Here is a 27,146-nt window from a genome sequence, read left to right as displayed (position 1 = left end):
TCACGACATCCCCCCCCACACCTGCAACTGCAACAAAAATTTATTTTCTTCCACTTAAGATTGCGATATATTATCTTTACGCAAGTTACTTTTTTTTTTTTTGTTTTCTCTTCAAATTCCCACTAACCTTGCAGCTCAGGCCCAACAGTAGTTATTATAGCTCCAAGACATCGACCTAAGCATTGATGTACTTCTGTATGTGATGGTGGAACAGTTAAGAGCAGAGTAAGAACTAGAGAAAGCGTTGGCTCCACATATCCACGGTACATTGGTCCACTAGAATCTACTATCAGGGCAAGTGAATGGAGAGACCAGGTCTATCAAAAAAACAAAGGAATACTTTTCAGTGAAACATTTATGAAGTTTAAACAATTCCATATGCAAACTATGCATAGATCGTATATGTCCTTGCTTAAACATATCCAGTTAGCTACTCTTGGCTCCAGAAGTATTCCAAAGGCCTCAGAATCTCAAGCAATCACCTGGGTGTTTAAATATCTCTAGCATACTCTTTGGCTATCAGTTTTGGGATAACAGAGATGAAGATGACAAAGAATTTGAGCAAAAAATGGTTACGCACTTTGAGGAAGGAAAATACAAACACAAACAACACATCCACTGAAACAAAAAAGGAAAAAAGAAGAGTGACTCTTAAGGCAGGAGAGAGAATTGTTCTGCTGTAGATCTGGATGTAGAGTCTGGAATGGACAGCTTACAAAATCTTTAGTGGGGAGTGCCTTTGAAATTGCAGTAGAAATTTATTTCCATGACAAGTATTTTCCAATTAATTTTCTTATTAGAGGGTGCACAGTCAGTATACTACAGGACGAGGAAAAAAAAAAAAAGGTGAAAGATCAACCTATTTCAGTTGCAAGATAGGTAAATAATAAGCGAGCAAAACCATTTACTGTAATTGCGAAAGCAAGAAGCGGGCAAGAAGACAGTCTTTTTGGTCACTGACATTTCATAGGAAATAAATTCCCCTGACAGACCTAAATGCATTAGATACCTCTCCATAATATCCTACTAAATGACCATATTTCAGATTTTTCCTCCATTAAATATGTGATGCAATTGCACTGCAAGGACTAAGTTAAAAGAATATTAGTTACAAAGCTAGACTGGAAAACCTGCCTTTAAAACTGCTCCTTTTTAATCCTCTCCAATGCAATCCAAAAACAATTAGCACTAGCAATGACGTAACTACTTTCACAGTCCTAAACACACAGTAGCATATTACAGCTTACCCTTTCATTCCTGCAAATTTCTATTACTCATGTTCCCATGCTGTTTCTGTGTACCCACCCTGATCTAGTAAGGGATGAGGTTTAAAAGCTTAGCTTTTCACAGGGGCCTGGTGATGTACTCTCAACAGAAAACAAGGTAGGTAGGCAAGTTCCATCTGGGCTCCCCCCTCTTCATACTTCACTTTTTTTTCATAAAGCAGCAATTCTTTCCATTTTGTTATTCAAATATATGGTACACAATTATATGCCTCAAAATTATTATTACTTATTCATTATAATACTTAACTCATACATGAAGTTACATATACAAACTGAACTTTGTCTTACCTTAAAGAAACTAAGGAAACTGAAAAGAGATTTTAAATTTATAGTTTACTATTTTTAAAACATTATCTCCAAACAAAACTAGGTTTGTTTTCCCAAGTAACAAGGCTCGATTTTTTTTTTTTTTTTAATTTCCCTGAGAAAAAGAGATAGGAAGGTATATTATTACATGTTCTATCAAGTTAATAATTTAAACCCAGGTGGAAGTATGATTCTGTATAACTACTTGGGCTTTCATCTTCTCAATCTGTGGGTATAAAGTGCCCACAGCTTCCTGCTGCTAAAGCATAATAGTCACCACTCCAGGTAATCATTTCCTTGCAGTAACTTGTGAAAAGAATGACAAAGATTACCTGTTATATCATGCAATTAACACCATAATATTTGAAGAATAATTACAAACAAAACACTTGATTTTACTCAAAAAAATGTTTCTTTTTTCTCTTTTTTTTTTCCCCTTCTGTAGTGAATCTTTTATTCTAATGGTTCAATAGATTTCATTGCTGAAAAGAAAAAAAAAAAAATCAGCACTTTTCCCTCCAATATTCAACTTCTTGATGTAAAGACATGTACAGATGTCCATCCAGCCCTTTTTTCTTTTTACAGCAGCAGCCACAAACTGATGCTTAAGGGAGAGTAAAAACAGACCTAGACAATGACCCCTCAGATTTCTCTTGGGAGAGTAAAGACGGTGTATTCTCCCATTTTCAAGAATTTTCAGCTTTGGAGACTTCCTGAACTGCACAGTGTTTACCACATTCAGCAACTCCAGAGACACTGCTCTTTCAGCAGCACATCTAGTCTCCTTTTTACTTCAACAGCAACTTTTAGCAGTCAAGTTGTGTTCTTCTGAGATGTTCCACACATCTGTAGTCCATATGGAACAGAAACCCCTTTCTGCCTTTGCTTTGTCTTGGACCTGACTCTTGCTAGTTCCCCTTCTGTTTCCTAACTGCAGTTTTGCTTGCAACAGATTTTTGTTGTCCTAATATAATCCCTTAAAAATGATGTACTGCCATACTGTGTCCACAGTGTCACATATAAGGAAATTACTTGCCAAAGAAAACTACTGCTCATCACCTGAGAATCCAATAACTGATCACATGTTAATGATTAGCCAGTTATTAAAATCTTAAGTTAAGGCAGCTAAGGTACAACTAACACGTTCTACTCTACAATTAGAGTCAGTTAGGAATATGCCCACAGCGATACTCTGGCTCAGCTCACAAGCAGATACTTGTCAGTCTGAAGTAACATGACCACTTGCAACTGCCTTCCTAACAGTAAGGTTACATTTTAATTGTAGTACACATTTAGGATTCTGCACTGTAAGAGTTTATAGGGTAAGTTCCACTTTCTTCATGCTCCCTGGTACATACTACATCCATGTAATTTGGCTTACATGTGACAATCTCTGTTAAAGAACATCTGAACAGGTAATTTGATTTTTAATTTTAATCCTGAACGTTTTTAAAGCAGTCTTGTAGCGATTGTGTTTTTTACCTGGACTTCAGGAGAGGTTCCATCTTGTGCCAAAGCCAAGAGAATACTGACGCTAGTTTTCAGATGTTGTCCAGAACCTATTCCACCCACATACCGATGGAGACAGCCCAGAGCCAAAGAATGGCCTGTTCTTGATACAACATCTCGAGCGGATTTTAACCTATCAATGTGTAAAATAAAAGGAAATCATGTAATTCACTAAGTTTGTTACAAAGAACCCTTCAAGTACCATAACAGCGCAAATGACTAACAGAATTTTGCAGGCCACCTTACAAGACCTTGAGAAGCCTTAACAAGAAAAGCAAAAACAATGTACTTAACCTATATAGCTATTAAAACAGATAACATACAAGAGAAATGAAAAAAATATATATATATTTCCATAGTTATTTTATTTTCTCCTGATCAGAACTTGACATTTTAGATGAAGAATAGTTTTGGAAGTGAAAGAATATAGGAAAAGCATCTGGTGTTTTCCAGCGTTTCACAGCAGACTAATTAGATAATCAGAAAAGCCACATCTAGACCACTGTTGTGAAAAGGAAGAAAAAAATGGGGAAATGACAGCAGATATCGAGAAATGACAAAGAAATCCACAGCCACATCTTCCACTGCAAAGTCAACTGAATAGCTTTTTAATACAGCTGTTTTCCTCTGCAACTGAATTCTATGAGTTTTCAAAAAAAGATTTTTTTTTTTTAAATAGTGTTTTATTAATGAAGCTAAACCAGAATGAAAAGCATTCTGAATGACCTAGTTGTAAGAAGTGGTGACTTGTTTAATATTTTCTGCAATACCTCTGCTTCTGAATGCAAGTCACATACAAAACTTTTTAATTAGAACTTTTCTGGGAAGTGGAGAAGAGAAAGAAAAGAAGGATACCCTAATTGGAAAAAAAGGCAGTTAATTTTTTTTTTCTGATTTTCTGTGTATGAGGGGTGAGCATGCTCTTCACCAACAGTGAACAAAAAAGCAAATGAAAATCTCAAATATAAAGAAAAAATTACTTGACAGTGTCAACAGACTGGCAACCATAAACAACTTGAATCCCAGATAAGAATCCCAGTAACAGAAAATAACGGAAAGACAGTAAAGATTATGCACTTTATTACAAGATGAAATGATGGGAAAATTTGAATTATCCAAAGGTAGGAGAGCTGAACTGAGGCCATGTGCATGCAGCCTGGCTGGCTAAAAACATGGGCTGCCACCCTGAGGCAGGTGCATTCTGATTCACAGATAGGCTCATGTCTTAAATTTAAGCCCAAAACTGGGAAACATGTTTACTTTTTATATCTACTAGACATCTTTCTGAAGAGCTAAGATTAACAAGAACAACAAAAAAAAATTATGGGCCAGTAGATATATCAATACGTAAACAGGATGTTTGGTTGAAACAGAAACACTATGGCACAATTCATATTACAGACATACTTAGTGTAACCTGCATTTATCTATCTGAAGCAGTTTAGTCACCTTAAGTAACACATCAAAATGTACTCATTGGTATCATTTCACATTCCAAGTATTTTAACAAGTCAGCTTTTATTGCAGGAAGAATCGCATGGAATACATCAAAAAAAGAAGAGCGTTTGAAGGTATGTTAGATCTACATAATCACAGTAATAAAGCATGAAGAGAATCATCGTCCAAACTGCATTAAATTATATTTTTATCTCATTTCCTGAGTCAAAACCAACTTACTTATCGAAACTGTATTGAGCCATTCTAGCAATGAAAGAGGCTTCTCCAACCACTTGAGCCATTCTGCCAAGAGCTTCACCTGCTGCACACCTCAAAATAGGGTTAGGATTATCAAGGGCACCCATTACAAGAGTCAGAGCAGATTTGCGGACTTCTTCTGGTCCTAATGTGCTTTTATTCTCGGCTAAACCCTAAATGAAAAAAACATAACAAATTAGGAAAGAAAAGGAAGATATAAAAGTAATTTCACTATATTCAAGATCTTCAGTTAAAAATTATACACTTAACTTTTGACTTTATGTCTTTGGCCATTTATCCTAAAATACACTGTCTGAAAGTATTAAAAACACACACACACACACACCAAAAAAAAAAAAAAAATCAACAAGATAGTCTTATGTTTGCCAGCTCTCTACCTATGGCATATACAGGAAGACCTGTTGCACCATTCTTTTTTATCAAATGCATTATAGCACTAGACGCACCCTAACGCTACTGAATTTGATCTAGGTTACACAGAATAGCCCAGGAAAAAAAAAGCGCTTTAAAATCTAACTGCAACATCTCTTTCTGTCAGACAGGAAAACCACAGCTCAGTTATATTTCTGCAAGAAAAACTTGAATCGAAGATATTCTAGGCACATCATTTTTTTTGCTTAACAATCATATATTTGCAAACATTTATACAGCCTCTTATATGAACATTCTAGAGAACAATATGAACATTCTACAGAGCAATAACACTAAACACTGCTTCTGCAGCTTCTTTATTTCCCATATTTCATTAATAACACATCACCTTTCACTACATCATCTTTTACTTTAGGAAAAATTATTAAACACATGTCAAGCATAAACACTGCATGTATTACAGAGAAAGAAGTTGATTGCTCTACCAGAGATACTCATCCTCTGTTCTGAGATTCTTGTTTCAGCTCTTACAATTTTGACAACTCTTTGGCCATTTGGCACGGTAAATGATAGGCATCTGTCTCAGAAATTACTTTTCAACTTCTAGCCACATGGTTCTTATTTCTAAGTACAAAGTAAGGAAGAGAGGTGCTGTTTTGACAATGTATTTTACCCATTAAACAAGGACTTGGAGTCCTGGTAACAATTAGTTTAAATTAGGCAGTCATTTTTACATGGCAAAAGTCAGATGAAGAGATTCATCCAATCTTTAACTGCAGGCTGGTACTTCTATGATGGTAGCTTCCCCAGTGCACAGACCTTAATTGTAATCCTTGTTCATCTTCAAAGCAATGACAGATGTTGTCCAACAGACTCATGAATTGGAAATTATATAAAACAGCATCAGAAGAAAAATAGAAATGCCTTAAGAAACTTGACTAGCGGAAAAAAATCCTACACTCTGAGACACTGTTCCACAAAGCCACGAGGCAATGCAAGTCACTGAAACCATGTATTTTCTCAGAAATATTATTTGTGACTTGCTGGCTCACTTTCTGATTTGATGACATGAGTCTGCATTTCCAAGCATAGACAGAGAACACAGAGCTGTAACTGAAGTCAGTGGGACTAGACAGAAGCATCTAGAATTCCATGCAATATCCAACCCAAACCATGCTTCGATTCTACCATTAGGGAGCATTAAGAACAACAACAAAAACATAATACATACAAAATGGAAACCCAAATCTGTTTTTATTTCCACAAGCCTCATTTGCACTATATTCTATGACAACGGTTTTTTGAATATATATGAAAGAGTATTTAAATCTGTGAGTCCAGTGTAAAGAAGACTACAGGACTGAAAAAGAGAAAAAAAAAAAAGCCTGAATACTAAGAGTGCTCACTACATAAGGCTCCTCTATTCATGCAGACAAGAGCTCACACTAAGAATACCTGAAAAAAACCTTCAATTTTGGTATTGTCAAAATTCGGAATGTTTAAGTGGTAACTGTAGTAACGTTCTTCTAACAGCCTTTTGTACCGAATACAAATCAATCAATCAAACTGCTGAACTCTGGCATCCATTACAAATTTACAAGTTTTACCTTCAAGGCACTAAGAACAGCAGTGAAGATATTAAGCTGCACAGCTTGCTGGCGAACACCTTTAGCCTGCTTAACACATTCAGCAAAGTGATCCAACATCTGTAATCTGAAACGAAAGAACATAATTTAAGTGATGCTCTTTCAAAATACAAACTGAAACACAGCTGGTAAAAACAAACACACACAACAAAAAGGTCCTTTTAAGTTCAGTCACAGAATTTATGCTTCAAGGGCTGAAGAAGGTATTAACTTTAGACAGAAAGTGTACCGTTATTCTGAACATCACTTTGCTGGTTCTTTTAGTTAATCCACAAATTTTTACTATTCCTTTTGAATAGTAAAACACCACCAAGAGGAAGTGAATCTTCAGATACATTTGGTTATATAACTAGAAAGCTATGAGGACAAGAGTGGAAAAATGCTGCCTCTCCACTACCATTCAAATACAGTGTTACCCACCATATTCCTGTTCCTATTGTTTTCTCCATTTAACCTCAATTTCCCCCCATTTAACCATGCCAGAAAGTATTACTGGGAAGAGGAGTACTCCTTACAAGATACCAAGAACAGGAGTATAGTGGATAATCTGCATTCTTAACTACTCAGCAGTTCCCTAGACAAACCTTTCCATAGCTAACAACAGATATAGATCAAGTTGAATTACTGCAAGCTCGCCTCAAGTGTGTCGTGCACTTTCTGCAAAATTAGATTGACCGCTAAGAAAAAACTGTTCCCATCAGGATTGTTCTGAAGAATAATTTTACTTTAAAATGCACGATAGAGTTGCTTTCACTCTGTGCTCAGTGACAAATTAGCTAAACTGAATGACAAAAGTAGTCCTGACAACTCATAACTCTGAAAAGGTAATGTGGAACACAAAGAAAACAAAGTTGAATTCCATTCTCTCTTTTTCATCATGCATAAAATCATTTGCGGAGTATAAAACAAATGATCTTACTCGTGGAAGCCAAATGAAATTCAGTAGATGCCACTTCTATGTTTTCAAGGCTGATTTGAAGTTAACTGCAATGGACATTTTTGCAGGGAATTTTGGTTGCAGAGATATTACTACTGTTAGATGTAGTAAGAGAAGAATCCTACACCTCTGAATCCTCATCTTCAGAACTGATAAAACAGAGGAAACTGCCTTATTTCTAAACTGAGTGGACATATTCTGGTATCCTGAGACACAATGAACACCAAATATTGAACAGTGAACTTAACAATAGTTTGTATCAAAGCAGATTATTATTTCAAGGAAAAAGACCAAAACATAGTACTATCCACACAACATTACATTCTGAAATTGAATACTGATGTAAACTAACCTATGTTTGTAAGAGACATGAGGAAAAACCACACCAAAGAGAGCCACAGATGCATCAATGACAGATACTCCTAAAGGAAGGGGACCAGGTACAGCTTCACCAGCAGGTATGCGCAAATAAATAGAAGATGGATCATGTTCCAAGGCACCACTTCCAGATGCACTGTTTGGCTGAAGCTGCAAAACACCACATAATACCTCTGAATATATTTTTGCACATAAAATTTGGAACTAGAGGTAACAAAAACAAGTATGCAGTATCTTAGAACAATAAAATAGCTTGAACACCTGAATGCAACTGCAGTGTCCCCCTGCATATACACTCTAGTGTTTACAAGGCCAGCTAAATCCCGGAGGGTCGAAGCAGTTAACAGCTGGATAAACGCATAAACTATCACTCCTGGTAGTAAGAGATGGAAATTAGAGAAGAACTAATTAATTCTGATACTAACAGTTGTTTCTGAATCACTGACTACAAAGTGATATTTCAGAAAAAAAGGTTATTCATTCAGCATTGAGTTACAATACAGTATATTAAATGCTCAGTTTTGGCTGTGCTGATTCCCTACACAGAAAGATTCAGAAACAGTACTGAAATCATTAACATTGCTATCAACATGAAAATACTTCCTAACAATCTTTATTTCAGGAAACACAATTAAACAATCACCCATTTTCTCTGAAGAAAAACTTATTTTCATAAGAATACTGAACAGTGAACTTAACAATAGTTTGTATCAAAGCAGATTATTATTTCAAGGAAAAAGACCAAAACATAGTACTATCCACACAACATTACGTTCTGAAATTGAATACTGATGTAAACTAACCTATGTTTGCAAGAGACATGAGGAAAAAACACACCAAAGAGAGCCACAGATGCATCAATGACAGATACTCCTAAAGGAGTATCTCTGTATTCTTCTTAGAAAGTCAGGAAAGACAGCAAACATTTATTGAGACCCCCATGTCAGTAAAATGTGACTGAGCACAAGAGAATTCTGTGAGGCACTACAGATTCTAGGCTAAAGTGTGGGGAGGGGAGGGGGGGGGGGGAGGGTCTGGGAAAGGAGTGGCCCAGAAAGCTCTGTGAATTGAAGACGGCCCTGGAAGTCTACTATATCCACCACAACAAACAAGGGAAGTTTATAAAACTCTTTTTCACTTTGACATGCTGATCTCTTCTCAGAAACAGCTTCCCCCTTGGTTTCTCACACTTCACACACAGAATCACACAGAATCACACAGAATTGGCTAGGTTGGAAAAGACCTCAGAGATCATCAAGTCCAACCCTTGGTCCAACTTCAGCCCATTTACTAGATCATGGCACTAAGAGCCATGTCCAATCTCAGTTTAAAAACCTCCAGGGACGGTGAGTCCACCACCTCCCTAGGCAGGCCATTCCAATGCCTGATCACTCTTTCCGTAAAGAACTTCTTCCTAATATCCAGCCTAAACTTCCCCTGGCAGAGTTTAAGCCCATGTCCCCTTGTCCTATTGCTAACTGCCTGGGAGAAGAGACCAGTTCCCACCTGACTATAACTTCCCTTCAGGTAGTTATAGAGAGTGATGAGGTCACCTCTAAGCCTCCTCTTCTCCAGGCTGAACAACCCCAGCTCCCTCAGCCTCTCACCATAGGTCATGTGCTCAAGTCCCTTCACCAGTCTTGTTGCTCTTCTCTTCGTATCAATCTTTGCTTTGCTTTTGCATCTGCTCAATCAAAACAGCTGCCCTTTGAAAAACCTTGCCATAATGTGGCAGAAGAGACATTTTCAGCTCCCCCCTTCTTATGCCAAGAAACTTCTGAGAAGACAAATTACAAACTTTATGAAGGTACAGTTCAGAAAATGCTCAGAACAGTTACTTGCCTAGGGAATACAGTTCACTGAAAAAATCAAAAATCCAAGCAGAATTATGAAGACAGAGTTGACAGAATTATAAAGAGAGTTGGTGGGTATACCCAGAAGGACAAATATTTTTTTCTCCATGTCGTTCAGTCCTGAAATATATGAAGGTAAAAGGCCAGCCTCTTCCTAGTCATCACAAATTAGGAAAGCAAAGAGAAGGCTATTACGAGATAATTCCCTACGCCACTCAACAAATTGTTTCCTATGCTACATTACTTCCCCAAGGGCCACATGAACAATGATAACCCAATAAACATTACTAGTTGACATGAAAAATTTTATTAAGAGAGATCCCACAGCAATGTTTGCTTCCTTTTTTAAAACTTTTAATTCCTATGTTTCAAACACTCACTTTTTTTTTTAGAAGTTTGGGAAACTCCTTATAATGCCAAAAAAACTGTGTCAATATTTTATACTACACCTATAAAACCAGTTAAATCTTGTGTGTTACAATACCGTTTGCAATACTGATATTTTGACAGCAGTTTCATTATAAAACGTATTAGGTGGAACTTGTATTTCTCCTGTTCCAAAAAAATGATATAAGAAAATAACTGCTAGACTAGGAAGATCAGGAGAGATGTTCTGTTTTAAAGAAACTGGTTCACTAATCACAATCATACACATTGCATAACACTACTCATATCTCAGCTGTAGGCAGTTCTTGGTCAAAACAGTACACTGCAGATGGAAGGACTTATACCTAAAAAACCTCTGAAACAAGACTAAAAACAAGGTGTGAAGCTTCAGTTTTAGAAGGCTTCCCATACACACACATCACACAGACACAGAGTGCAGATAGTTCATTATTGTTCTCAGGTTATTACCTGGTCTTCAATTGACTTATGATCTGTTTCCTGCAGCCAAGAGCCAAGAAGAACACTATCATCATAATGACAAAGAGACCTTAGGAGTGATGTGGTTGTATTAGCAGAGTTGTCTGTCAACGTAAATTCTGCTACCAGCTCTCGAAGAAGCGCATTAAATGATCCTAAAAGGATGAACATTAAGAAGAATCATTGCTGCTTCTTATCCAAGACATTTCAGCTAGACATCAGAAACTACAAATCAAAGCAGTATCATTACTTCGATTCTACAGGTAGCAAGCAAAGTAAACCTGACAAGACTTGAGCTGAGAGCAAAGCTTCAAACAGTACCCTGGGCTCCCAGTTCCCAAATCAACATACTAAAAACAGATCAGGCCATCCTTTCCAGAATGACAATCCAGATTTTGCAAAAATTTGCTCATCCACATGATCATGCAAATTTGATGAATTAACAGAAGACAAAACCCCAAAAAGCAAATCTGTCAGATCATGTGACAGTGCCTGGCAATTTAATAACTACAGCATAAATCCGTCTAATAGATCAAATCAGGTTTTAAAACAAACAAACAAAACAAAACAAAACAAAACAAACAAACAAACCAAAACCACCACACACCAAACTGGAAACCAAATCTAAATCTTCACTCTCCCATCTGTTCTTCGAATATACTAAGAAATAAGGTTCACTACCTTTCTACCTTTTAAGTAACAATGACATAGAAAACTTAAATTGGATTTCAGAACATGATCTCCACACGTCTCAATCCTATAAACAGGACTGTAACTTTTAAACTCTTAAGTGTTACTCTAACATTTTGCAATATTCACTCTTCAGTTATACTGTCAAGATGATAGAGAAAAATGAGGTACATAGTACACGACTCTTGAAGATCACTAGATTTCTATTTTGCATCTTTTATCTGCTTCAAAGGCAAGCACCAAAGACTTATCAAAAGGAGTAAGTAGAATTTTTACTTCAATAAAAATTGTTAAAAATGTACGTACCTTCATATGTCTTTGGAGGTAACAAAGCCAATATATCATAAAGTCTTAAACGGACCATAGCTGCACTAGCTTTGAGGTGAGCTCCATGAGCTTTAATTACTGATGGAATGCTACAGAAGCAAAAGATAAAAACAGTCAGAAACATTGCAGTTACCCGAAAGAGTATTTTCAGATATATTTTCACAAGATATGTCTCTAGCCAAGACAAGAAAACAGTGTTCAAATAACTCCTCTGAGCAGCATTACACCTAGGTATCAATGCATTTTCAGAGGTAGTTCTACTGAGCGAACTGTTTGTTTTTTTTAATCACACACTGCTGTAAATTGGAGACATATGCTTTCTCAGATGAAACTTCTACCTTTAATCAGGGGGCGTGGAGGGGATGAGAAAACCAAATTACAAAGTTAACCCAAAACTGTATTTTATCTTTTATTCTTAAAATGTTTAAAGTCTTTTCATTATTACTCTTCCTACAAGAAGAATTTCTTGATTAACATCTACTATCCAGTATCTTAGGTTTCTCACTTCTTGCACAATAATAGCAAACCATTAATTCAAAAGCTCACTGAACTGGAAATCCACAATACAGTTAACAAAAGTTGCTACAGTAGGCCCTTCATCACAGGTTATGCAATAATACACTTTTTACAAAGCTAACAACCATAAACACAATGCTCATTAAAAGATTTTTCAACATGGAAAAGCAGCGACAGCACACTACTGGCTCAGAATATGAATTAAAACAAATTTGTTCTAGTATTTTAGGTGTGGGAAAAGACAAAAAGTGAATAAAGTGCAAGAACCGCCTACTTACTGCGACATCATTGTCATGGCACATTCTATGGGTGTCATCAATTTCCTGATCACATCCTCAGTAAGGAGCTCAGGACAGTGAGCAACAAAACTTCTCATAGCTAGTAACAAAATAGTTTAAATTAAAATTTTACTGACACTAACAAATATAAAGCATAAGCAAGATATAGACCCTAAGAGAATATAAAAAACCACAATTAAAAGTGTTTATTCAAAGACTGTGTGAGATGTTATATGCCAAAACCAGATCACATTGATGAAAATTTGACAAATTTTATTATTTTTCAAAGAAAGCAGGGAAGTTACAAGAGTCCTATCTATACTCGGGATCACGTTTTGGTTTACTGCACACTTGTAATCTCAAAGTTTGAAATTCTTACCACACAGAGCTCCAGCCCGACCTTCCAGTGTTACTTGCCAGGTAAAAGAATCCCCTCTCGCCTTTTCTGCTTCTAGCTCCTTCAAAGAACGTGGAAACACATTTCGCCATAGCAGTAACATCTTAGGCAGGTGATACCGAACAACAGAAGGACCTATGCAAAAAAAATAATTGACAGTATTATAAAAACCTGTATTTAACTAAATGTGAAAAATACACCATTAAGGCTTTTGCTCTTTAACCTATTTTTCATCTTACTTCACTTTTCTTCCTTTTCTCCCTACCTGAACAACGAAAACAAAGGAAGTTCATTCTCATTTCTAGGTTGAAAGTGTGGCAAATAAATAGTATAGATAAGTCTGTTTGTTGGTATCAGTACTAAAAATACGAAGTAGGCAATTCTATACATTGTCAGGTAATATGTAACCACTGCCAACTTTGTTTTTATTATCGTTTTATTCTGACTTCTGGGGTTTTTTTACATTACTGTTTTGAAGGCAAACTCTTTAGCCTATCCTAACTTGTTCATAAAACTACTAGAAAGATATCTGACAGGTTTTGATTATGTAACTAGCTTAACAGACAAATTTAAAAACTTCAGAAAAAGCTCCAGAAGATCCAGTGCAAGTACATTAAAATATATTGGACAAGGTCAACCAAAATAGTGCTACATTGCTGGAAAAACATGACAATAAGCTGGCAAAAAAGGGACAATTTACAGAAGCAAAATGAAACACAAAATTTTATTTTCTGAGATCAAAATACTGCGGAATACATCACAACCTTATATTTTCCAGTATAAAACAACCCAAACAAATCAGACGTTATTACTGCAATATTTAAGAGTATACTTATTACCTCTCAAAATACAGCTTCTTACATTTCTGTGATGGCAGATACAAACATGAGGCTGGCTTTTTTAAAAGACAACTGAATGGCTTTTAAACTGATATCGTTTCTCATCAGTACTGCTGCCCAGAGGCACACATGCAACTTGCTCGAATGCTCATTATATTTTATTTCAGCCCAGTTCTTCTACACCATAGTATTAAGGCAGGCAGGCTGTGGGCAATTTTGCCTTTTTTTTTTAGAGTGACTAAAGGGTGAGTTTTTAAAAACAGAGCAGTTTTGTTTTTTTTTTTTTTACACCACCTTCTACTATCGTTCAGCTTAAATAAAAACAAATATTTCACTTCTCCCCAGCATAAACAACACTGCTACAATAAATGCACTAACACTCCGTTTCCCTTGGTATAAATACTCTTGTGCTAGATACTGGACTCATTATATATGGAGACCATTTGCCACAGTGAATAATCAGAAATGTTGGACAAGCACTAAAACAAAAGCAGCTGTTTTTACAAACCTAAAGTCATAAGTGCTCCAAGTAGAAGCCATCCAGCTTGAGTTCGTTGCAAGGAGAGTCTGCTATTTTGCGCAGCAGTTCGTAACAGATCCTCAGCAATACTCACCACCATCTGCACCAATGACAAAAAACAGTGGATTCAAAAAATATAAATGAAGCCACCGTAAGCTACTGCTACACAGCCACCCTTACAGCCTATATGTAAAGATGTTCTCATATCATTTAAATTGTCCTACTATAAATAACGAATGTAGATTACCTTTAATGCAGATGATTAGTGTTGTGCATACGACAATACAGACAGTAACATTCTCTTCAGCAATTATTAAATAATGTGCCAAACAAGAGTGAAAAAGCTGGCCATTGCTTTCTTATTAGGCACAAGTTCAATTTCAATAATGCTTTAACTCATTAACCATGACATACGTTTTGCAAAGCTATTGCTTCTAGATAAAAAGGTATCTTTTTAGTAGACTTACAGATGAAACACTCATTATCTCACCTTTCCTTTGGCGTGAGGAATACCTAAAGGACACTGATGCACACCACCCAACAAAGCAGCCATTGCAAAACTGTAGCCACTAACAGCTTCAGGGGAGGTCTTCAGATTGTTGAGTCTTTCTGCACATCTGTCTAAAAATGGAGTCAACTGAAAAGGCAAGGCCACAGCTACACACCGCAGGCACCATGCGGCAGCAAGTCGAGCAGCCATGCTGGGATGAAGAAGAACCGAAGTTACTGTCTCCAACAGACCTACAGAAAAGAGAATTTACAGTCTTAAAGTTATGATGTGCCTTTATATATATATATATACAACTAAACTGAACCAATATTAGACAGGCAACATAAAAGTGAAGAAAGTCAGAACTAAAGTACCTGAATATTATGACTTTGATTTTCTCTTTAAGGAAAGACAGAAGTATTAACGTTAGGTTGCCCCACAGCAGGTTTTACCAGCAAAGCTGCAGCTGAGATGATTCCTACAATCTGCATATCTTTTACATTGGCTGCCAACAATACAGCAAGACTGATTTTTGTTTTTGTTTCACATTGTAGACAAGCACATACTATAGATGTCACTGACTGCTGTCCTCCACTTTTGACACAATGCTGTCTCCCCTGCACCAAGTTATCATCCACTTCCTAACTGTGAGCCCTTCAGGCCAATCTGTCTCCACACCAACACCTTCCTTTGTCCAGACCTCTTAACTTAGCAAACTCCTACTTCAAAGCTCCCACTGCTGCCTTATCTGTTGCTTTCTCTGTAGCTAGTGAACAACTTCCGTCTGCTTATTCCACAGCAGCTAGCAGAAATAACACTGAAATACAGTCCCCCCTGTTCTTACAGGGCATAGCAGCCATAAGGAATAAATATTAGTCCAGTCTTCCCCACTGCATAGTTGGGCAAAAATCAATACGAGAAGAATGTCATATGCATCAAAACAATAATCTACATAATGAAATGTTTAAAGGAGTTTGCCTTTCCACTGGAAAAAACACAGGCATCCACAAACTGGAAAAAAAACCAAAAACTGCAAATGGATTCACGTGTTAAGAAGAAAATCTCACATAAACCCAAGTCAGCTTAAGCCAAACAACAAGCTTTTTAAAATGGGACTATCCACAGCTTCATCTTGACAAAAGCCCCCTAACCTCCCCACAAAAATCTGGCATCTGAAGGCAATACAGTTTTCCAGGAGCGAATATTTCAGAGCTCATATAGCAAAACAATGTATTTCCTGTAAAATCATAATCAGAAACAAATCGAGGCTAAAAATCACAACTTTACAATTTTATTCACCCCAAAAAAGAGCTTCAGGTAGACTTTGATCAAAACAGTTGCTTAATATTTTGTCATGTGTGAACTAAAGCTAGGGCACTAAACACAATGAGCTGGACAAACTTAATTACCTGGAATACTTCAGGGAGTGCCAGCTTCACCAATTTATTTCTTACATATTAATTTATTATTTAACTAGATTTAATGATATTTCATATTCATTGCTCAAATGTCCCATTTAATCTATTTAAATTTATTTGCATACCAATAGAGGGTTCTTGAATAAGAGGAGATGCAGTGGCATTTAGACTCTGAACCAGACTACCCAGTTCCTGCAGGGCACACACCATTACATGCTGGCTTGCAGATACATCAGCAGTTCCCGATTTGTTTTCACTGTTAGCATCATTCACTACCGCTTCTGCAGAAAACAAAAGTATCTTGCTTAACCACCACTTGAATCACACCTAAATATATGCAAGAAAGAAAGGGACAGTTTTGACATCAACTCTATATTAAAACAAAACAAGTTTGGTCATAGTGTGAACTCAATTCTGAAGAAAAATAGTTTTACACCTATCAACCAAACACAATCATCCAAAAACCATCAAAAACAGAATCCCAGCAGTTACTGTGGATGGCAGCACACTAAGAGGTAGGGTTAATAGTACAATAAAGCAAAAGTAAGCCTACACAAATGCAGCCTGTGTGTATTGTATCTATGTATACACAGCAAATAAAAATACAAACTTTAGATATCTGGCTTCTGCATATAAACCTGCATGCATATATATATATTTGGAATACAATTGTAAAAGAAAAAAAACAAAACAAAACAGAACTTCAGTAAATAATTAACCACAACCTTTAATCATCTTAAAGTCATGCAATTAAGTTCATAGATCCCATTGTATGTTCCTTCTCCTATCCAATATCCCAGAAGCTGCAACTGTGACTTCAAATAAAAGAGATTTTGGTATCAGCTTGATGTTTCTATGTCTACTACAGTACAAATTTAGAAAACAGTCCCCCCCATATGAAGTAAAGCAACCATTACCAAATGAAAACCCTTCCAATTTATCACCAAATTCATCAGAAATGCTCAAAAAAATGAAACAAGTTCTTTCCATCATCCAAATATATAATGGTATTTCCTGAAACTTCTGCAAGGTGGCAGGAGGAAGAATTTCTACAACTGTTTCATCTCAGAAGTAGCATTTCCAATACATGCACTTTCCTGAAGTAATACTTATTGTGATCAGAACCCTTTTAAGGTTCCATGCATACCCTATCAAACATACCTACACTATCAAAAAACAGTTATGAGAAGAATCTGCAAGAATTTCAAAATCAATTCCATTTCCATATGTTAAATATTATTTTAAACTCAAATCAGAAGGCAGCAGAAAAGGAGAAGAACAGATGTTTGGTAAATACATTGTTCTGCAATTCCAATTTACTTTCTCAATCTCTAGCTTGAATTAATTCATTTCATAAGTAACAAATGCCAGAGTTGTGTCAGCCCTCATAGTGACGACATATTCTGCAAGGTTCTGCAAAGGGGCCATGTTTATCTTCTCCAGTTCCAGTCTTCAGACTAAATCTTTATTTGTCACCTATAAAATCTAACTGGATATCAGTATGGATATTAGTGGGGGATACACAAGGATGTACAAGATCCTGACCTACAGGATCTTTAACACTGGCAGTAAAGAACTCCACATGACTTTCAGCAGAACCTACCCCAAGACAGACTGCAGATGCACACTTGTTTCCTTACTTCCGTTCTAAGCAAATGCAATGTCAAAAGCCATCACTGGATAACAAGACAGTACTACAAAAATCACTTTTCAAGCAGAACTTACATTTTGGGTATCATACTTCAAGCAGAAAGCAGCTGAATTATATTTTATCATAGCAACAAAATAACTCCTTGCAGTAGAAGAAAGCTAAAAAACAATTAGCCCAGTAAAACAACAGTAACTTTAAACCAGTCTCAAATAAAGAAAAATGGTTCTCACCCACTGCCTTCATTTGTTTACCAATGGCTTGACATACATCTTTGGCAGCTGCAATCTGTGCTTTCTCCCCGAGTAAGCTGCCCACAGTTGCTCTTAGGATAAAGGACACACATCTTCGAGAGTAAACTGCTTCCACGTGGGTCTGAGTTGCACGAGGATGAGAGACCAGATCAAGCACATGCGACAAAAACGTAGCAAAGTTGCGTTCCAACCACTGACCTCCTAATGTTGTAACAAAGACAACGTAGGCCTGCAAATTCAGAAGTTACATACAGATCCAATTAAAACAGAAACAAAATACTACATTCAGTCACTGAAGACTAAAGGCTAGAGTTATGCATAATACAGTACAGCAGCAATACCAATTAGTAATAAGCAACCCTAATGAGGTTAAGCAGGATGAATCAATCCATTAGCCAGGTCTTTGTTGTTGAAGTAAAACCGTTTCCAGTGCCAAGAGTAGCTCCCATACTGCTACGTATACTTTGAAGCACAAAATACTCTTCGAGTGACTGCAAGAACACTCCATTTATTGCTCTAAATTTGTCTCTTTTTAAGAATGTTAAGAACATAATGTCAGTAACAGCAACAACATGAGTGTGTTCTAATTCACAGTGAACAACAGGCATTTTTGCCAAGTTAAGCTGACAGGTTGAAAAAAAAAAAAAAAAAAGGTTTCACAAAATACCCTATGATCAAAAAATACAGATTCTGACAAGTTACTGCAGCATATTGAAGTATCTGTCAGAGTGATAATGTCTGCATTTGAAGAGATGATATCACCTTTCTCTATCAGATAAGCAGAGCTTCCACATTCAGATACTACTCAAGACAGACGTATGTAGAGAAGGAGAAAAGTGTATCCTCTAAAAAGAAATAAAACTTAAATAGGGAGCTAAAGTCTTTATATATATAAGATTTTAATATTTTTGTGAGCTAATCCCACTGATCAATAAGCTTTTCTTAGCACCTAAACTATTGTTACTGTACATCAATAATAAAAGAAAGTAGCTTATGTGAATAACATCACATATATATCTCTCAAAATATGTGAGTCAAACCAGATTTGTAAGTTAACTTATAAACAAATGAAGAACACAAGCATGTATATGTTCTACTAAAAGAGTTACAGTTATGTACAAACGGTGTGTTATTTAAGAAAAAGACAGCTTATCACAAACCTGGGTAACACCGACTCGCACTTCCCTGTTGACAGATCCTCCTACTTTTAGCATCTCTCCACCACTCTTTAGGAAACCAGATCCTCCTCGTAGAAAGCCAGTGGCCATGAGCTCCAAGACCTCCTCAAGTGTGGCTCTCTTCACATTCTGTCGCATCACTTTTGCAAAAAGAAAAAATAATAATTTAATCCAAATTCCAACCAATACAAGAAATTATCCTGAAACCAGACATATCAATTTAAAGTTGTCTTGCAAAAATCTACCTAACATTTTAGATAACAGCTTGTTTTCGTGATTAAGGCAATTTTTGATAGTTTGTTCTTTATTTCTTTGCATGACTATGACAGGAAATCTGTACTCTTCACTCTTTTTAGGTTACAGTTTATATAACCAAACAATCCAATGACAAGCTTCCATCTACTGGAATAACAATGTATCATGCAGATTGTCCATCTGGAAATGGAATCCAGAGGGACTGTACCTGTTGCTTGTTTTGGTATCAGTGCTGTAGCCATGACCGTCCCCAAAAGCTTTGACACTGCAACTCGCACACCATAGTTTGAGTTTTCCAGAGCTTTAAAGCACAGCGTTGCAACATTCTCTAGTTCAGCTGTCCACATAAACACTGCTTCATTCTGTAATTCCAGCAGACACTGTAGGAAAAAAAGACTTGCTGAGCACCAGTGGAGACCATTCCTACCTTTTATCTAAGTATCAGCGTAGTTGCCAGGTTTATTGATCAAATATTTTAATATAAATATTTTAAGAGTTATTCCCCCCCCCCCATTTACCCAATAACTTACCCAAGTAAACAACTGAAGAATCATGAAATAAGTTAACACATAAATAAAAATTAAAAGAGGAAAGCAAAACACAAGAACTATATTACCAAAAACCTCTCCCACTGATGCTAACAGGTAATATATTCTATCTCATGTTTGTTTACAAAGCAGAGAAGACAACATTTCAGTGCCTCCTTTTACAAGAAATAAGACACAAGTGTGAGCTTTGAGTGTAAACTAAGGACTTACCTTGCTCAAATAATCATCAAATTTCCCATCATAAACAACTGGTCACAGTTCAACTGCAGGCACTTCACAGTCACAGCAGAAGAACTTCTAGAAATGCTGAGAAACACACCCACCTTAGCCACTGCACATCGTACAGCCATAGATCTGTCCGTCAAAAGAGATCGGGCATTCTTGTAAATATCACGGTGACAAGAAGCTGCTGCTCCTCCAAGACCATTTAGGACTTTCTGTAAACTCATCAGAATTTCACTGCGGCCCTGAGACTGCACACACAAAAAAACCTGATTACTGTGTCCACATTTTTGCATGAATATCAAGAACTAGGTGCATAATTCTGGATTTTCCTGTTTGTGTGTAGGAATGTTTTTGGAACCATAATATAGTTCACTAAAGTCATATACAACCGATACCTAGCTCGTTTTAAATAGCAGTAAGCACTATAAACAGCTTTATTAAAACTGCCTCGGTTGTCATATAAATTAAGATGAGCCCAGGCAACCCAACAAATTTGCCCTAGACAAGATGCTTCTGTCCTGCCCCACCATTTATGTGCTGCAGCCTCAGGAAAAAAGAAAAAAAAATAATTGATATGAGAGAACGGGAAGCCCAGGTAGTCAACAGCTTCCTATGATACCTGCACACAGGCAGGAACTTAGAACTGGAGGGCACAAAAAAACAGACAAAAAAAACCAAACAAACAAACACCACCAAACACAAGCAGACACACAAAAAAAACGCACGGGTACAACAGCTGAAGAAAAACAAACAAAATCCCAACAGAACCATTTGTACCAAACCAGACCCACTGAAGGCCCAGGACACATTCTCTTTATTCTCTCAGTATTATGATGCACATCCTCTCTTCAAGGCACAATGCATCCTGCTCACATGCGGAGTAACATCTTTGTTGCAAAACTTTCCTATTTGTTATTTTTAAACAACTGAATATTTATTCATGGTACACATCCTAACCACAGTAGTTAGAAATGGTACATACAACCATTTTACAATTTTAATTATTGATACCACTATGAAGCAACTACTATAATATTCATATGACAAAATTCTAAACTCTGCAGTAATAATACATGCACATGTTTAACTTGATAATAATTATGGAAGTGATTTGAATTTTTCTACTTGGAAAGCAAACAATCCAAGCATTTTGACAAGCACTTTTGGAGGAAGCAGGTTTCAGTTTAAATGGAATCAAGATCACTTATATAAAATAATCTGAAGCTTACCTCTGCACTTTTCAGCGACTTTAAAAGATTATTCACTGTTTCTGGAAAAGAACTACCCAGCATTCTGCCCATTTTTTCATAAAAGGCTCCAACACATGCCACAGCAGCTCTACGGAAAAGGCAATAATCAGTGTACTCTTTTTCTGTATCATCTAAATGAAGACAAATACTTAAACAGAAATATATGTTTTAAAAATCACTGATGAATAAAAATCTATTTATTATCCACTCTTTATATTGGCTGTTTAACACTGTGCATTTAAATAATGTTTTTTGTTCACAAAAAAAAAAGTTAATAGCTTCTAAGAACACAAAATGTATTTGCATGAGTACTATTACAGGATCCATGCAAAGAGTGAGAAATTCTGGAGAAATCTGTGCTGAAATCTCAACACAATTAGGGCATTGTGTGTTTCAATAAACTCTCTTTTCCACGCACCTGCAAAGTTGTGGAGAAAATAACACCTACCTTTTAATATACCCTGATACATTTTTTGTAGATACTGAACACTATTTTTTGTTCTGAAGCCTAAGAATTTAAGATGTATAAATTATTGCATAACACAAGAAAAGTTATGGACACTGTAAAAAATCACTGGATCCATAAACAGTTGTATGCATGTTTTCCTTTCCTTGCCATTTGAGATTAGGAACGTTTTACGTAACACCATACTACAGTTATACACACAAATTTCCACAGGACCATCAGACCATCACAGAAGCAACTCCTAACAACACGTACTTTCTCCTCACAAAGGAACAAGGCTTTTTTTAAAAACTTCAAATTCTTGGATAAACAACTTTTTAGCAAAGCTATTTGTTACAAATTCATTAGAGCCTACCCATTAATGGGCATGTATCTTAAACTTGAAATCATCTAGTAAAAACCCCTCTGAAGTTTCAAGCATGTTATAGTACAAAACCCTTCCCATGCAAGTTCCTCATAAAGTTGCAGCAACTTCAAATAAAAGGAGGACCATATCTGCCCAAACTGTGACTATTTCTGATTTTGTTAAATCCTATTGTTATGAAAATGTCTGAAGGCAAGCCCAAATCGGGCTTCACTAGACACTGTGAACATATCAAACAGCACATGTGGGAAAGTACTAAAATCAGTTTCAGTGGAAGCTGTTTGTAGCATTAACCAGATGCCCAACAATGAGACTGCTACTACACGTAAAGACAAAGTGGATCACACATACATGTACACACACATCCACACATACAGACTCTGTTTGAGATGCTTGTGCAGTATATATCACAGCAGGGGAATATAAACAGGCAATGTTTGATGGGGAAAAAAACTTGAATATTTGGTTACAATTCTCTGGGCATAGATAATGCTTATTTGGCAATCTGCAGGTTCCATTTTAAATGGGGCACCTGAGCGCAACCAGCAATAATCCCACTGGTAGAATTTCTTCATCAACTGTTACCCTCTCCATGACACAAGCATGTGAAAAAACATAATACAGTCCCTTGATCAGAGTAAAGCATCTCACATCCAGGTAGCCATGTATGTGTTGCTTTTGAGTCCTCCCCTCCACAATCTCACTCCTGCTCTTTTCTCTGCTGTATCAAGTATATGTGAATTCCAAATAAGCACGCGAACTACAAGTAAACATAAGGGGCACATGTAAAGGCAGATTCTCCTGTAATATCTAGCACCACTTTGCTCAAAAACCATTCCCCTTTCCTTAAGAATATTAAACATACAGTTTCGTGGGTAGGTAGGCTGCAGTATCATCTTTGCTCTTGATGATGTCATTACACTTGTCAAGTGTCTGAAAAACAGTAAATGTGTCTCCAATGCTGTAGAGAGCAGCAAGATTTTTTGCTAGTAGTTTTCGCGTAGGTGGCCCAGGGGAACTGCTGATGAGTCCTGTTAACTGTTCTACAAGCTTCTTCTGTTTTTCTTTGACATCTGTCTGTTAATGGACCAAAAGTAAAACAGTCATTTAATCCTGTGCCTTGCCTCCAACACCCAGAAAAACCTACAGGAGCTTTAAGTAAATCTTATACCACTCTCACTTGTAAGTAATTCGGCAAATGGTTTGTCTCAAAGAGATTTGAGATACATTCAGTAATAGCAGAGACAGATGCTAGATGCTCAGAATTAGCTGTTGCCCTATTTAATTTTATTTTTTCTTAAATGGTTACTAGAAATACAGTAATACCTGTCTTGAACATCTTTAATCCTCTTTACCATCAAGAATCCCTACTCTAGGATGGAAGGTTTTGCCTTCCAAATATTTAAGACAATGAAGATCTCCAACCAAACTATCTGTTATATGATAGTCTCATACTGACTGTTTACAATTAAACACTTAAAAGCTACAAACTAATACAGAAGCTCTTAAGGTTGAATCTGAAATCACACAGTTATCAACTGGCCATTACCTGTGATGTTTCTCTAGCATGAAATGAACACAAGTGTTTTAGAAATGAGGGGAAAAAAATATTACCTTGTTAGCAGCTACCAGCACTTTATCCAAAAATCTCAACCATTCAAATATAAAGACTGGTCTCTTTGCTTCTGTGATTTGAGCTAATGCTTCCTCGTTCAGTAACAAACTATGAGCCAGCTCCATACTGGTCAAATTCCAGTTTTATTGTAAATTTCTGTAGCAACTCTGAAACAAAAATGTAAATATTAGTATAAAGTACAACAGTAGGAAGCTTTGAAAATCAAATGAAAATATGAAATCTACATATTGCAGTATCAGCTAAGCAGTCCCATATGAAAACTACCCACATATTTACAATTGAGTTACATACATTAGTATTTCAGGAAACAGAGTTGTTAATGTTAAAAAGAGCACCCACAGGAAACTTCAGGATGCTAACTCTTAGCCAAGAAAAATATACTGAAGTCCCTGTTTAAAGCAGAAAAAAACCCCACACACAAAACAGATAAGAGAGTCATCTCACTATCTCTTCTTACATAAAACAGAATAAGGGTTGTCCCTAATCAAAACTCTTGATCACACTCTCGAATCTTGGGCGTGAACCTGCTCACCTTCTCAAAATCTTCAACAGCCACTGACGTAAGACCTCCCAGATCCCACCAGCCTTGCCTTAAGGGCTGTGCAAACCAGCAAGCATTAGCTGCGACAGCCTGGAACACAAGCAGCAGCCAAACGACTGCAAGTCTCCCCAACAGGCAAAATGCTACAGATCAAACACCTGACATCCTGCTCAAACAGTGAATGCTAGGCAGCAAAGCACTACCAAAAGCACACTATCATTGTAAGCAAACATTCCACAGACAAGTTAATCTCAGCAAACCACATTTCAACAAAGCATAGCTGTTTAAAGCAGAGCAGGTAGAAAAAAAAAAAAAAAAAAACTAAAAGTTATCTAAAAATCAAGAGGAAAGAAAAAACACCTCAAGAATTTAATGTAGTGATGCTGAAACTAGGATCTTGGGCAAAACAGAAAACACAAAGCTGCTAAAGAGTATTACGCAAGACATCATCTTTTGACAGCTGCACTGTTCCACCTGTGCTGTCCAGTGTTCACAGCTGCTTCCTCATTCATGGTCAAACCCAAAAAATTCTTTAAGTCAAATGAAGCAATTTAAATATTTTTTTTAAACAGTCCTGATTAGACAGTAGTAAAGGGTGATGTACTAATACTAAAACTGTATTATGGTTCTAAATTAACGTTAATGATTTGGTGCTGATGAAACGAAAGCACCACAAGGTCTGTAACACTAAACTTTTTCCCTATTCTTTGGTAACTTGAATTATAATATTTTTCACTGTACACATCTCTAGCAATAAATCAGCAAAAGTGGAAGAGCCACATATGGAAGTACATACAGCCCTGCCCCCAACACCTGGAAAGACAACTTCTGCCTTTTTTTTCTTTTTTTTAAAGTCATCGAGAATTGAGGAGCTATCGCCCGTTGGTAATGCACAGACATAGTGCCTCAAAACACCTTCACATGAAAGCAGAAAGAAACACAACAAACGAGAGCACTGTGATTCTTCAGGTATCATCCCTGAGATCTACAGTTCTCATCACACCCACACAGCACACGCATACTGTATGACAGCACAGCTCATGACTCCTTTTCCTCCCCAAATAAAAGTTTTCATTTTCCCCTGGCCTTTAGGGCCATAAACCCCTTATACACCTTTCACACACTCCCTTATCTCTTCATCTAAAATTAGGAAACGCAAGCTCTGAGCTACCAAATCCCCACACACACTCAGCTGTGCCATCAAAGTACAAGGGATTAGATACAATAACAATTATATGAATGTTCAACTAATTGGAGACTTGGAGTCAAAACAAACAGCTATGAAGGCAGTCCAAAGCTCATCTATGCTGGCCAAAGGTTTGCTCCAAATTTCAACAAACAATGCCTATCAAGTCCTATGGATTCTGGTGAGGGCTGGGTCATACTGTGTGTTACAAGTAATAAATACATTATCTCCCACGGGATGCAGAGCAAAAGCCTACCAAAGTCAATTAGCATTCAGTAAGTTATGTGGTGTTCAATTATAGTGATTATAAAACGTTCAGATATAGTAGAGTTTCCCTTCTATTTTCCAGCTGCTTTTTCTGTAGGCTAAATCAACCATTCGGATCTCCACCGTGCATGCACTTCAGCAGACTGAGAAAGCTGAAAAACAGGCAAGTATAGGAGAAGTGACATCCTCCTGAGGAACTGCAGCAGCTGAAAAGGTTTTTGTGCCTGGCTCCTTCCACACATATCAGCTACTTTAATAAAGCCGTAGCACCTCTCCCGGTGCATCGTGCCTGCTTCAAAATCCCCTCAGGAATTAACCCTTCCAGACCGTGTTACAAAGCCAGCTGAACACAGCTACACACCAGTACCTCAGCACAGGAATGACCCCAACAACCAGCCAGCAGCGTGCTGCCCCCACACCCGCACCGCCCCCAGGTATGTACACATGCACACGCACGCCAGCACCGGCTCCTCTGCTGGCGGGGCAGCCGCGGGCAGCAGGCAGCGGCACCAGGACGCGGAGAGGAAGCACGGACACATCGGCCAGCTCTGCCGCAGACCCCTGCCCGCCGCAGACCGCCTCCCTGCCGCCTTTAACGGTCAGGGCGCACGTCTTACGCTCCAACCGCGCGGCGGTCGCGTCCGGCCAACTCCGGGCTGCGCAAGGCGTGACAAGGCGGCCGCGGCCCTCGGGGGGCGGGACATGGTCACGGACACGCTCGACCGCACGCGCCCCCTCACCCACGGCGCCCCAGCTCCGCGCAGCGAGGCGCTCCCTCCGAGGGGCTGTCAACCAGCGGCCTTGGCTGCTGCAGCCCCCGCCGTGCCGTGCCCTGCCCGGCTGGCAGGAAGGGAACCGGCGGGGCGGGGGGAAACGAAGGGCTTTGCCCCGAGTCCCGGCGCAGGCCCCTACGCACCTCAGCACCGCGCAGGAACCTGCGGCCCCGCAGCAGGAAGTGCGAGGCGCGCAGGCGCCGGCGGGCGGGG

General features: G+C 37.7%; 1 protein-coding gene across 4 annotated transcripts in view; it reads right to left on the bottom strand.

The window, feature by feature from the left end:
- HEATR5B (HEAT repeat containing 5B) overlaps nt 1-27,130 on the bottom strand; it is a 60,451-nt gene extending 33,321 nt beyond the window's left edge. The window contains exons 1-20 of one of the 4 annotated variants that reach the window (XM_065834302.2): nt 27,077-27,130; nt 24,145-24,312; nt 23,396-23,607; nt 21,680-21,788; nt 20,549-20,698; nt 19,886-20,057; nt 19,405-19,562; nt 18,224-18,473; nt 16,468-16,623; nt 14,925-15,175; nt 14,423-14,534; nt 13,058-13,210; nt 12,679-12,778; nt 11,864-11,973; nt 10,859-11,022; nt 8,125-8,300; nt 6,797-6,902; nt 4,779-4,969; nt 3,075-3,234; nt 128-317 (exon numbers count right to left, since the gene is read on the bottom strand). In XM_065834302.2, coding sequence (XP_065690374.1) covers nt 128-317; nt 3,075-3,234; nt 4,779-4,969; nt 6,797-6,902; nt 8,125-8,300; nt 10,859-11,022; nt 11,864-11,973; nt 12,679-12,778; nt 13,058-13,210; nt 14,423-14,534; nt 14,925-15,175; nt 16,468-16,623; nt 18,224-18,473; nt 19,405-19,562; nt 19,886-20,057; nt 20,549-20,698; nt 21,680-21,788; nt 23,396-23,607; nt 24,145-24,270 — 3,046 coding nt within the window. In that variant the 5' untranslated portion in view covers nt 24,271-24,312; nt 27,077-27,130. Of the gene's footprint in view, nt 1-127; nt 318-3,074; nt 3,235-4,778; nt 4,970-6,796; nt 6,903-8,124; nt 8,301-10,858; nt 11,023-11,863; nt 11,974-12,678; nt 12,779-13,057; nt 13,211-14,422; nt 14,535-14,924; nt 15,176-16,467; nt 16,624-18,223; nt 18,474-19,404; nt 19,563-19,885; nt 20,058-20,548; nt 20,699-21,679; nt 21,789-23,395; nt 23,608-24,144; nt 24,313-26,616; nt 26,757-26,900; nt 26,997-27,076 lie in introns of those variants that run through there. The other 3 variants (XM_065834301.2, XM_065834303.2, XM_071806179.1) reach the window with 3 other exon arrangements.
- Nucleotides 27,131-27,146: the final 16 nt, after the last annotated feature.

Source organism: Patagioenas fasciata, chromosome 3 (assembly GCF_037038585.1).
Source record: "Patagioenas fasciata isolate bPatFas1 chromosome 3, bPatFas1.hap1, whole genome shotgun sequence".
In the NCBI taxonomy this organism is placed as follows: domain Eukaryota; kingdom Metazoa; phylum Chordata; class Aves; order Columbiformes; family Columbidae; genus Patagioenas; species Patagioenas fasciata.
Note: the sequence above shows the minus strand (reverse complement) of the source record. Positions and strands in the feature narration are given on the sequence as shown.